Raw genomic sequence first — 13699 nt, 5'->3', positions numbered from 1 at the left:
CAGAAGTAGAATAATAGCCTATGTTATCCAAGGCTCTCTTTTTAATAAAGGTATGGAATCTTTTATCCAAAATTATTGGGACCAGGGTTTTTTGTAAAAGTGAGCATTCCTTAATTTGGATAACCATACCTTAAAGGGATACTGTCACGAGAAAACATGTTTTTTTTTCAAAATGAATCAGTTAATAGTGCTGCTCCAGCAGAATTCTGTACTGAAATCCATTTCTCAACAGAGCAACATTTTTTTATATTTAATTTTGAAATCTGACATGAGGCTAAACATATTGTCAGTTTTCCAGCTGGCCCCAGTCATGTGACTTGTGCTCTGATAAACATCAGTCACTCTTTACTGCTGTACTGCAAGTTGGAGTGATATCACTCCCTCCCTTTTTCCCCAAGCAGCCTAACAAGAGAACAATGGGAAGGTAACCAGATAGCAGCTCCCTAACACAAGACAACAGCTCCCTGGTAGATATATAAACAGCACTCAATAGTAAAAAGTCCCACTGAGACATATTGAGTTACATTGAGTGGAGAAACAACAGCCTGCCAGAAAGCAGTTCCATCCTAAAGTGCTAAAGGGATTGCTTGAAGGAGAAACAAACCGTAACATAAAAAACCCCTACCCCCTACGTTTTTCAGAAATTTTCGTGACTTTCGGCGGCTGCGCAGTTGTTCGGGACTGGAAAATTACTCCAACTGCGCATGGGCAAAAACGAAGTCTGCTTCCGAAGTTTAACAAAGAAAAGAAGATGGCTGCCGTGATCTGCAGTGGACAGAATCTGCACCGAGGGGTAAGTAAAAAGTTAGGAGCATTTGCCCCGGGTACCACCTAGGCTGGGGGGTCTACAAAGGGTAGGGGGGGTAGGGTTTTTTTTATGTTATGGGTTTGTTTGTCCTTTAAGGGTAAGCTAGGAACACTGCACCAGGCAGGCAAGTAATGCAGGAGAAAGCATAAAGGCTCCCACCAAAACCTTTCAGTACTTTTAGACTGAGTTGGAAGCATTTTACCTTCTGTATCACTTAATATTTGCATGATTGGTGTGCACACCACTGATGACTATGCTGGTACTTTATAAATATTTGTTAATAAGGTCATATGACTTTATATACTTTTTTGGTATGCCAAATCGAAAACAGCAATCAATCAGCAGTAAGAACAAAGAAAATGTGATAAGTTGCTGAACAGACACAAACTTTTGGACATGTAACTTCATAACACTATAATAGGCAACAGCCATGATATCCTGTAAATTATATCCTCATAAACCGCGCTTATAATCAGTGCTTAGTGAGTTAATTCCTGTCACTTGACTATTATAATAAATTAAATATAATGATATTAGCAGTCACCTCCACAACCTATATAACCTCAAGAGAACACATCAGTGACTTATAATATCCTTAACAATAGAGGAACTTTATTTGCACATTATTCAACATACCTGGATCAGGAATCCGCTGCCACCACCCATTTTTTTAAGGTCATGAGCATCTGCTTACCTGAGCCATCCCCTTGGCTACCATCATCCAAGCCTTGGCGGAAGGACGTTGACTTTTGTAAGGCGCCGCTTTTTGGCTGGTGCTTAAATATAGATGAGGAAAGTTCTTCCAGTGAGCAGCCCAGGAGGTATGCAGCTTTTTGCGCCCATTCATGCCGGGCAAACTGTTTCCTGCCAGCTTTAAAAAAAACAAAAATGAGTGAAAGCCTAAAGGGAACATTTCACATGAACCTAAAGTGAATCGCAACAGCAACGCTAGTGATAAAACGGGGGCGTGCGTTGACCTGGAAGATGTACAAGGCAGCAGTAAAATTCTCCAGCGACATTAAGCTTTTCAACTCTAAATGTTATTCAATAAACCTTCTTTTAATGGCGCTGTGGAAAAATGACTTGAAAGAAGTTCAAGAGACGATCACTGGGAGCTGTAAGGCATTTTCATTTATTGGGAGAACAGTTTCATCCCCCATTTAGTCACTTGCAGTTTAAGTAAGAATTAAGGCTTGCATGAAGCAGACTGGTAATCGTGCAGAAAAGCAGAGACTACTTGGCACTGGCAAGAGCCTCTCGCCGACAAACCCCTTAAATGTAAATTACGCCTATGTCAGTGTAATTACCCACACATGAAAAGCAAAATATATCCCATTTAGAAGTGGTGCTAATCTCTGCTGCAATGGTACATAGTACTTCTGTCCGAGCACCGAGTGTAGCGGGTGCATATGTGCAGTAAACTGAAAAGCCAAACTTTAAGCAAAAAGCCAGTTTTTCACTCTACTGCACATGTGTTGGCCTGGAGCAACAGAAGAATGCAGAAGAAGACTATTGCTCTAAGGAGCTCACACTAAGTACCCCAAGCCAGTCCTGGTTCTGCTAATAAGAGCAACAGCAATCAGGTTAAGTGATTATAAACACTACGGGGTGCAAAACATTTAGCACCCCAAGAGCAATTTTAGCTTTCCTTCTCCTTTAAGGTAGGCAAAAAAAAGGCAATTTCATATAGTAGGTAGTATGATTTAGACTTTTTCTGGAATGACAGTTGATCAATGCCCTTCAACCTAGTCTAAGCAGTGTAGTTTCCAAAAATTGCCAGGGCGGTTAATTTGCCCTTGAAAGCCCTTTATTATAAAACGTCTAGGAGTAATGAGAACTACTCCAAACATTACTATAACTTGTCTTCTTGATGCCCCGTCAATAAACTGCATTCAAACAGGTGAGAGAGATCACGTTTCTTTATTCCTTTCTCATTTTCATTATGGTCTACATTACAAAGCCAATATCTAATCTAGGTCTATGGAATTAGATCAAATTGTATATACACCCCACCCATAAAAGGTTGCGAGCTGCAGTTATCAGGCAGAGGAGTTCCTGGAAGCCACAAATTAGGAGAGTCACAAAAAAACATGCCTGGTCTGGAGGATACATCTGCAGTGCAACCAAAAAGGGCAGCGACCATGCAATTAAAAGACATCTTAAGGTGGCCATAGATGTTTCGATACACGCGTAGGGCTGAATCGTCATATATACAGGTAGAAACAAAAGAATTCAACACTAACAATGGCAGGGGCGTAACTACAGAGGAAGCAGACCCTGCGGCTGCAGGGGGGCCCAGGAGGTACAGGGGGCCGGGTACAGGGGGCCCCATGAGGCTCTCATTGATGAGCAATTTCAACATATATTGTTAAAACAGGACAAACACTGGATATGTTGGGGGCCCCTAAAATTAATTTGCTGTGGGGCCCAGCAACATCTAGTTACGCCACTGAACAATGGGCAATGTTCTGGTGCCTTCAAAGGTGGGCAAATTTTCCGTCCGGGCGATTGATGAGCTGACCAATATCCAAGTCTTCTGCCGATATTGGTCGGCTTGTCTCCCACCATACATGCACCGAATATTGTATGAAAACTCATTTTGTATGATATTATCGGTGCTTCTATGGCCACCTTTACTGCTCCATAATGCCTAAGCCACTCTTTTCTAATGTATTAGGGAGGGCCCAGCAAATACTGGGTGCTTCATCAGCAGTGTGGAATGTTTTTTCTTCAATATTATTTTGCATTATGTTCAGGGCCTTAAAGGGCACCTGTTGGGTAAAAATGTTAACCCCAAACCAAAGGTGCAGGCTAATAGAGCCCTCATTTCAATTGGGGATAACAGTAGTTTTGTTTTAGTAATTTTAATAATGCCCCCCAGCCAGCACTACGCTATCCGCAATGATGTGCGCAGCCGTGTTATATCACATATATGCTCATAACGTGCATGTGACGTCACGCACATGCGCATAATGAGCAATTTTTTTGGACACATTTTCATTATGCGAGTGCCCACTGTCTCCCAGTGCGGGTAGCATAGTGCTGGCGGTGGCCATTTTTTTTTTTTTTTTTTTTTTAACTACTGTTATCCCCAACCGGAATGCGGGCTCTATTAGCCTGCACCTTTGATTGGGGATAACATTTCTACCAGATGCCCTTTAAGCAGTGCCCATCCATATAATTATCATCTGTCTCCTATATATCAGGGTAAACAGTACGGATTTATCGAATCCAGGATTCGGTTCGGGATTCAGCAGGATTTGAATACTCATGCCTGGAAGAACTTCTTAATTTGCATATGCAAATTAGGGGCGGGAAGGGAAATCACGTAATTTTTTGTCCCAAAACAAGGAAGTAAAATGTTTTTTTTCCACTTTTGCCCTTCCTGGCCCTAATTTGCATATTCAAATTAAGATTTGGTCAATCCCAAATAGTGAATTTGGTGCATCCCTATTAAACAGTCACTATAAAAGGACTCTGCATAGTCCTGCACCCCTTACAACTGCCCTGACAGACACAGGTCAATGCATACATTTAAAAAAAAACAAAAACAAAAAATATATATTACCTTCATCGGCTTCTGTATTGCAACGCAGCAGCATGCAACATGCAAATAAAAACAAGCAGTTAGAACCGTGTGTCTTTGGCTTAAAGAGAAGAGGATGTTAATTGTTGAACAGTGTGTTATTACATGAGACAAGGGTGGTAGTGCATACACATTACTGTATTAGTTAGTCAGAACTGTAACACAGGGCTACTTCATTCTCTAGGCAGACCTCAGCTATTAGAGGAAAAAGCAACCCTTCCGTCTGGCAGAAAAGGCGTTAAGCAAAAAAAAAATAACGGTCTCTGAATTCCGAATGAATGTGCACAATCTAATTGCCTTTTAAGAGCTGCTGGGCGGAAAAAAGGCATTTTTCAGCCGTTCTTTCACTGTGGGTGAGACCACTTTGCAGGATTCTGCAGTCCTGGATATTATTTCTGCCTTTCTGTTTGTTAATGGCAGCACCTCTAATCCGATTTCAGCTTTTATCTTATTTTTGAATTAAGATGCAGCATGTTATTATGGGCTTTCGCCTACCTGTTCCGTACCGTAGCACTGCCCCTTACTGGCATGGATAAATGCCACATTCTTTGCCCAGGCTAGAATTTATGCTACGGCTTAAAGGAACACTAAATGGAAATGATTAGTTTTTATTTATATGCAATAAATCCTACTCTGTTCATCCATACTGTACATTTTATTTAAAAAGTTTCTATTTCTAAAAGTGACAGTGGATGGGATATTTTGACAGCTGCTGTTTTCGGACTGATGGCAGCAGCAGACAAAATGCCCCAAATTCCACTGGCATTAGGCTAACGGAAAAGTCAATGCACTTCCATCTGTTCCTTTCTTCATCTGCTCTGAACGGCACTGTATCGGCCTGTGTGATATCAGCGTGGAAACATGAATGGTTTTGCGTGTGAGATAGGTGGGTGCAAGCATGCAGCGTCACAGCAGCAAAAAAACATGCAGCAAAACAAGAACAAATAAGGAGGAAACATTATGCCACTTCTTTCATCTGCCAACCCAGTGGCTTCTGATGAATTATTGTTTTCATCATTTTCTATTAAAATCAAAATGACAATGAAGGAAAAAAAAGAGAGGTCTATCATAGATATTAATCAGCTGGCTTTCTTTAAGGTAACGTATTGCATCATTTAAGAAAATGTAATTCTAAGCAAACATTTACATTTAAAGGGGTTCTTCACTTTTGAGTTAACTTTTAGTATGATGTAGAGTGATATTTAGAGACAATTTCAATGATATTTATTCAGCAGCTCTCCGGTTTGCAATTTCAGAAATCTTGTTGCTAGGGTCCAAACTACCCTAGCAACCATGCATTGATTTGAAAAAGATCCTGGAATATGAATAGGAGAGGCCTGAATAGAAAGAGATAAAAAGTAGCAATAACAATATATTTGTAGCCTTACAGAGCATGTTTATAGACCCTCATTTGAAAGCTGGAAAGAGAGTCAGAAGAAGGCAAATAATTAAAAAAACTATAAAAAGATAAAATAAAATAATGAAGACCAATTGAAAAGTTGCTTAGAACTGGAGATTTTAGAACATACTAAAAGTTAATTGAAAGGTGAACCACCCTTTTAAAAGACCAGTAACATCAAAATTATAAATAAAAAAAATTAGTTTGTAAACATCGAAACAAAAACTACCAAGACGAATTAAGCTTTAAACTCGCAAAGTCTTTATTAAGAAATAATTACTGAAACTCCGCTTGAGCTTCTCTTCAGAAAAGGATCGGGTGATCCATCATGTGGCGCTCGATTTCTCCTCGCTGCCTTCCTTATAGGAGATAGCCAGGGAGAAGAGATCGAGCGCCGCATGATGGATCGTCGGCCTGTCGTTTTCTGAAGAGGAGCGCAAGTGGAGTTTCGGTAAGTTATTTCTTAATAAAGGCTTTGCGATTTTAAAGTTTAATTTGTCTTGGTGTTTTTTTGTTTTTTTTATGTATACCAACAAAATTTTTTTTAAAACTTCCGTTATTTGTAAAGGCAATTGTTATTGAAAGGAGTGCGCATCTGTCGCTTTTTACAGTGCAGGTCATGTCTATTAAAACCATGTAGCAGAAGTCAACCTTGCGAACTTCTTCATAGGTCTGTTCATTTGCTGACTTCTGTTACAATTGCTTCAAAAAGTCACAACCAACAGGGCTGAGAATAGAACGGGCCTCCCAGCCTCCTTCAGCAGCAGAAGACCAGAAATGATGGCAGTTGTAGTTCAACAACAGCTGAAGGTTTGTACCCCTGATTAATTCGGAATAAGCTTGTTCAGTACTGCAGCCTCCTTCTCTGTATCATTAGGGACATAAGGTCTCAGAGCTGCAATGTCGACCTTCCAGCCATCCCTGTTTAGTTAAACAGTCGGTTCATTCTACAGAACAAAATCAATGGGAATATTCACCCAGAGCATAAAGCTGCTTTAATGTTCTACGGAACAGTGAGCTCCCTGGGAAACGGTCAATAGATTCTAGTTCATACACATAAAAATAAACTGTAAAATATGGCAGGATTCAAGCCACATAAATGGGGTCAGGGGACTCGCTTGGATTTCTATACAAAAGAGGGTCAGCAATCAGTGCTAACAGATCATCATCAATTACATAATATCCAAGGCTATAGGGATCTCACGATCAACAGTTAGTTTAAACTATAGGTACAGGTATGGGACCTGTTATCCAGAATGATTGGGACCTGGGGTTTTTTCGGGTAACGGATCTTCTGTAATTTGGATCTCCATACCTTAAGGCTACTAGAAAATCATGTAAAGATTAAATACACCCAATAGGCTGGTTTTGGCTCCAATAAAGATTAATTATATCTTAGTTTGGATCAAGTACAAGTTACCATTTTAATATTATAGAGGAAAAGGGAAATAGTTTTTAAAAGTATGGATTATTTGGATAAAATGGAGTCTATGGAAGACGGCCTTTACGTAATTTGGAGTCTTTTGAAGAACAGGTTTTTGGATAACGGATCCCCTCCCTGTATCAGTGTAACTTTTCTGCAAGTTTAATATTAGTTTAAATATAGTTCAGAAGGTTTCATAAATTCCCCTTTAAAGCCCAGCTTGGAGAATACTCATTTTAGCATTTGGCATACTGTGGGATTAAAAAAATGAAAAGAAAAAAATTATTTGTTTAAGATAGGGTCTTCGAAGCAGCACCTGGGTATTTTGTCTTATTCTAGTCTACGAGGCAACTTTCAGCAACTCAAAATGGTAACATTATAGTCGCTGCTTTATAACTTGTTTTATGCTGCCCCCTGCTGGTTAAACTATACATTTTTGTAAAAGTAATATTTGGCCCAAATTGAGCCATAACACACCACAGTTACCCTTTAGTGAGCTGCAGCTACAATCATTTCTTAGCACTCATTTCTGGTTAAATACTTGTTGACCCTTGGAACCCTGCCTGTGGTTCTATAAACACACGGGTCCCACTTGGAACAGTATCAGAGACTCTTGTGTATGGATCCCTAATTTCAGGTTCCCAGGTTGTTACTTGTTACTAGGTTAGTGCCTTTTATTCTGAATCACATCTGCATATTTACAGCAGCTCAGAGACAGGAGATAAAGCAGGTAGATGGAGTCAGATGTAGGACAAGAGGAGGTTCTCCTTCCCAGTGATATGAAAAGCCCGATGGTTGGCAACAGCGTAGCATGCAAGTGAACGAAAAGCACTGGCACTGAATCCATATTATGATAAGATGAGAGAAATGCACACAGAACTTTAACAGGAGGGAAAGAAAACTGCAAAACCAAGTGAGTTACCGAGATTATCTACATCTGAAACTGTGGGGAGAAAAGGTTTATATGTGGTTAATTCACAAGCAGCAACACTGGCACCAGCTGCCATAAGCCCTACAGCCAGAATCATGTGGCTCTTCACCCAGCTTGGCCCCTAGCAAAGGTTGGCAAAGGATTCTGGGTGCTGGGTTTCAGTGACAGCTGGAGAGCCTAAGGCTAGATTTCCTTGCCATAAAGGCACAGACACAATGCACAATATTAATATAGCATTCACCTAATAACACAAGGGCAGGTGGAGCAAAATGTGGTAAATAATGAATGGGCAGGGACATTTTTGGTTTGTTTATCAAGAATATTTTATTGCAGCGGATCTGAGTAGGCTCTATATACTCTGCACTAAAACATGGTGTAATTGTAAAGGCTTCATTAATGAACCTAACATATTACACTGGCTTAAAGGAGAACTAAACCCTAAAAATGAATATGGCTACAAATTACATATATTATATACTGAACTTATTGCACCAGCCTAAAGTTTCAGCTCAATTGCAGCAATGATCCATGACTTCAAACTTGTCACAGGGGGTCACCATCTTGCAAATTGTCTGTGACACTCACATGCTCAGAGGGCTCTGAGCAGCTGTTGAGAAGCTAATCTTAGGGGCTGTCGCTAATTATCAAGTAGAAAATGAGGTTGACCTGTAATAGAAGCTGATGCTACAGGTCTGATTATTAAATTCTGATGCTAATTGCACTGGTTTCTGTGCTGCCATGTAATAATTATCTGTATTAATTACTAATTAGCCTTATATTGTGACATTTCTATTCTATGTGCACTGTATATTGTGAGTGGGTCCCTAAGCTCAGTAAGTGACAGCAGCACAGAGCATGTGCAGTGAATCAGCAGAAAAGAAGATGGGGAGCTACTGGGGCATCTTTGGAGACACAGATCTTTACTGCTAAAGGGTTGTGGTTGCCATGGGCTGGTACAGAAACCCAAACGTAATGGTCAACATTTCTAGTCACTTCTTTAGTTAGGCTTTAGTTCTCCTTTAAATCAGGGTTGGACAATATGTAGTTCTACTCTAAAACTTTCAGCATCCCAGAGATTCCGTTCAGCTGTCTTTAGAGCTGGGAACTGTAGTTGTCTACAGGGTCACCCCAATTCAAAAATTCATGTGAAGACATCTGGAACATTTTAAAAAGTGTGAGCTAAATTGATTAACTAAACTATGTAAAATCGTAAACACTTGGGCAGTCTTGCAGCACACACACAGCAAAGAAGGGGCAATAACAAGCCAATCGGACATATACAGTGGCTACAATCTTTCCCAGGATGCCTTACAGCAGTTGTTGGGGATGGAATCAATTCCATCTTTTAGACACAGAAGTGGGATCAAAAATCTGAAATGCTTGGGACTTTCCATACAAGGGTTCTTTCTTATTGAAAACAGAGGATGCTATTACTGGTTTATATTATATGGGTGGGACAATACATTATTTGATTGCATTGGGTATGTAGTTATCTGCCATCAGCAAATCCCTTTCATTGTCTCTGTGAAACAGGAGAAGAGAAACACTGCTATCAAAATGATCCTTGGGGAATGTGGAAGGAACCCCTTCCCTTGCTAGCATAAACCAAAGAGAAGAAGGGGTGTAGTTATATTATTGGATATGAGAAGTAAGAGGACTGGTGCTATATTACCTTTGGTGGCTCCGGCTGAGCCCAAGTGGTAGATGGCTCCAAGTATTAACCAAATTGCCTTCTGTTCATCACTCGAGATGCCCAGGATTTTCATGGCTGCCTGGAGTTTGGCAAAAAGTTGAGCCGCCTTCTGTTTCTCCTCAGCCTACACATTAAAAAGGAACAATGATTATAAACAGGGATTGTCACCAGAACCTAGGGTTGCCACCTTTCAATAAAATTTGCACCGGCCGGTACTGGGGGCGGTAAAAAGAGGTGGGATGTGACGTCAAAGGGGGCTGGGAGTGACTGCAAAGGGGGCGGAGTTGTGTCGTGCAATTGGATGTGACATCAAAGGGGGCGGGGCAAGACATCAAAGGGGGCGGTGTGCAATTGGCGCTGAAGAAAAGGTAGATTTTGTGCAGATTGGGGCAGGCCAATGGCTTTAGTTAGGGAATATTACAAATTTACCAGCAGCTACATTGCCGGTAAATGTGTAAAACCAGCCCCGGCAACCCTACAAGAACCCCTTCTAAAATTCAGTGAGGCCCTAACTGTCTGTATAATTCTCTCACAGCCTCCAAACTAATTGTTCCTTATTTGAAAGCTCCCCAAAAAGACCAAAACACAAACATAATCTGCACATAGTACAGTGTATACATATACAGTATAAGCGATCCTTATTTAAAAAAAAAAAAAAAAAAAAAAAAAAAATCGAGGCCCATGGATTATTTTATAGAATATAGATAGAAGCACTTCAATTCTCAATGTGCATGTAACCCAACATCTGACAATCTGTTACTGCAAGGTTGTTTACTAAATGAGGAAAAGATCGGGGGGTTTTTTCCTAATAGGAGCACACCTGGGGATTTTTTTTAGGGTCTGTATTCTGCCACCCCTTTGATGTCCCCAAAAAAATCTGACTCTACATGTGAGTGGCTCCTAGGGTTGCCACCTTTTAAAAAACCTTTTACCGGCTGCTGGGGGGCGGGGACACAAAGGGGTGGGCCGTGACATCAAAAGGGGCGGGCCGTGATGTCAAAGTGGGCGGGGCCACGACGTGGACGCAAGAAGAAGTAAGAGAAAAGGTAAATTTCAGGGGATGTTCCAGGGGATTGGGGGCAGGCCGAGGGCTCCTTTTAATCGCATTACAAATTTACCGGCAGCTATATTGCCGGTAAATTTGTAATACCGGCCCCGGCCTTGGCAGGTATTTTACCGGCTAGGACGGTGAAATACCGGCCGGGTGGCAACCTTAGTGGCTCCCAAACTGTGGGGCTAGCTCTCCTGGGAAGAATGCCCATTAGCTCTCCTATATACGCATAAATGAAAGTCCAGTTTGAAGGTCAGTTAGGGTGAGATTTTGGGTAACCGTATCTTATCCTATATATTCTTAAAACAATGGGTGAATGACAGATACACAAGTACTGAGTAATTCTGTACTATTTCAGGAGTTAAAGGGGCACCTGTCCAAGGGCTGGACTGTCAAAAGAGGCCTTCAAAAGGGGCTTGATATACAGGTCATCTTCAGAGCAGTCTACCAAGATCCCATCTAACACAAGCATGCTTGGGTCAAAGGCTTCAAAACCTGATGACCCGCTTACCTTGGCTGAGGGTATGATACCAAAAACATTATTTTCTGCCAGGTGATTAAAGTGAAGTTCCGTCCTGAAGGGTAGAAAAAGTAACATATTGTTAACTTGGTTGTTTTCCCAGGGCACATAAGCATCAAACTGCATTCAGCCTTTCATATGAACTCAGATTATATTAAAGCTATATGTTTGACCACTCAGACATGTGATAGCACCACACAGAGCAGTTATTTCTATGAGAGAAGACTGTATTACAGATACATCTCCACACCACTTTTACTTTATCACAGCCCCCCTGATGTTGCTGAAATACCATTACCACCACAAGTTATCCTTTGAATAAAGAATTAAAGAGATACTGACACCAGAAATTAAACCATTTTTACCATCTGTCTTTGTTTGCTACTTATAAATTTGCCATAAAATATTTGCTCAAAGCTTTTACATTACCCATCTGACTCCTTGTGCTCGTCTATGAGGGGGCTGCCATATTTGTGCAGCAAAATTCCGTTAGCATTAGAAACTTTAACTGATAGGCTGAGATGGGACAGTCAGGATGGCGAAACAGTCAGGTTTAGGAACATCAACTTTTAATGCACATTCATATTTTAAAAAGTAGTTTTATAGTGTCAGTATCACTTTAAAGCTATTGGGCGTTGTGCAAACACAGAGGTCTTAAAGGAGAACTAAAGCTTAACTAAAGAAGTAGGTAGAAATGTTGGACATTATGTTTTGGACTTCTGTACCAGCCCAAGGCAACCACAGCCCTTTAGCAGTAAAGATCTGTGTCTCCAAAGATGCCCCAGTAGTTCCCCATCTTGTATTCTGCTGATTCACTGCACATGCTCTGTGCTGCCGTCACTTACTGAGCTTAGGGACCCACTCATAATATAAAGTACATAGAATATAAATGTCACAATATAAGGCTGATTAGTAATTAATACTGATAATTGCTACATGTCTACTCAGAAACCAGTGAAACTAGCGATCAGAATTTAATAATCAGCCCTGTGGCATCAGCTTGAATTACAGTCCAACCTCATTTTCTGCTTGATAATTAGCGACGACCCCTAAGCTTAGCTTCTCAACAGCTGCTCAGAGTCTGTTGACACTTTCCAAGATGGTGACCCCCTGTGACAAGTTTGAAGTCCTGGATCATTGCTGCTATTGACAAGCTGAAACTTTAGGCTGGTGCAATAAGTTCAGTATATAAAATATGGCATTTTAACCATATTCATTTTTATGGTTTAGTTTTCCTTTAAAGCAAAGCACCAAGTGCATGTATATAAAACAAAGCAAATAGTATTTTGGCTCAAGAACATATTGCGTACCAGGCATTATCACACAACAAGTTAAATTAAGTTAATTCATTCTCATTGCTTTACCATGTAACTAGATATAACTAGAGCAGGACCTCCAGCTACTACTACCTACTAAATTCACTTTAATAACGTCAGGAGTTACCGGAGTGTGTTGTCTGCCCCCGCAAGGAGATAGTAGAAAACATTAAAGGAGGCTTCACTTGCAGGACGCCGGGCCACTCTGAGCTTCTCCAGTAGCATAGTCTGCAAAGAAGAACAGAATCAATGATCAGAAATTTAGAATTTGCTGTACCGGCAATAGATAAACAAGTACAGGAATCTATATATGCTCCAACCACTCTTTAGCCAGGAGTGTTTTATTTTTTTATTCCAGCGAAATAAATAATGTCACAAGGCATCTGTAAATGTGTGAGTATTCTGGAATGTGTCCATACAATGGTGGAAACAATGGCACACTCTTACCTGTATGGATGCAGAGGCCACCTGTCCGGTCTGGTCAAAGTCCAGTGAGATGATCTGAGAGAAGCGGGTGGCATTTCCATTGAGATTGGTGCTGCTGTTGCCAAATGCCTCCAGAATGGTATATACTGCTTGCCATTTCTCAGCTGTGAAAACCAAGCACAGGATGAAAATACAGATCTAGTAACCCTTTGCTTTTGTACTATGTTTTTCATTAATGCTCTTGCAGCTATGGATCTCTAATTTGGAAATCTACAGATTATGGGAAGGCTGTCTCAGCGTTCATTTTAATTTAATTTTAAACAAGTCGTTCTAATTTTTAAAAATGACAGTACTTTGTACTTGATGGTAACCATGCTGCATAAATCAATATTGATAGTAAAACAATCCTATTGGGTTATTTTTTTTTTAACGTCTATATGTTTTGTAGTAGACTTAAGGGATGGGGATTCAAATTCTTGGGGGAAAAACATATCTGGAAAACCCCAGGTATCCGTAATAGGTCACTCAACTAACTTCCCATAAATT

The 13699-nt window shown here is 40.5% G+C and overlaps 1 protein-coding gene across 13 annotated transcripts in view; it reads right to left on the bottom strand.

Annotated features, from left to right (window-relative positions):
- myo18a.L (myosin XVIIIA L homeolog) overlaps positions 1-13699 on the bottom strand; it is a 193543-nt gene that overhangs the window by 89662 nt on the left and 90182 nt on the right. For all 13 annotated transcript variants that reach the window (XM_041581711.1, XM_041581712.1, XM_041581709.1 and 10 more), the window contains 6 exons: positions 13175-13317; positions 12855-12955; positions 11403-11466; positions 9820-9964; positions 4377-4388; positions 1503-1679 (listed from right to left, as the gene is read on the bottom strand). In XM_041581711.1, coding sequence (XP_041437645.1) covers positions 1503-1679; positions 4377-4388; positions 9820-9964; positions 11403-11466; positions 12855-12955; positions 13175-13317 — 642 coding nt within the window. The remainder of the gene's footprint in view (positions 1-1502; positions 1680-4376; positions 4389-9819; positions 9965-11402; positions 11467-12854; positions 12956-13174; positions 13318-13699) is intronic.

This window comes from Xenopus laevis, chromosome 2L, assembly GCF_017654675.1.
Source record: "Xenopus laevis strain J_2021 chromosome 2L, Xenopus_laevis_v10.1, whole genome shotgun sequence".
In the NCBI taxonomy this organism is placed as follows: domain Eukaryota; kingdom Metazoa; phylum Chordata; class Amphibia; order Anura; family Pipidae; genus Xenopus; species Xenopus laevis.
Note: the sequence above shows the minus strand (reverse complement) of the source record. Positions and strands in the feature narration are given on the sequence as shown.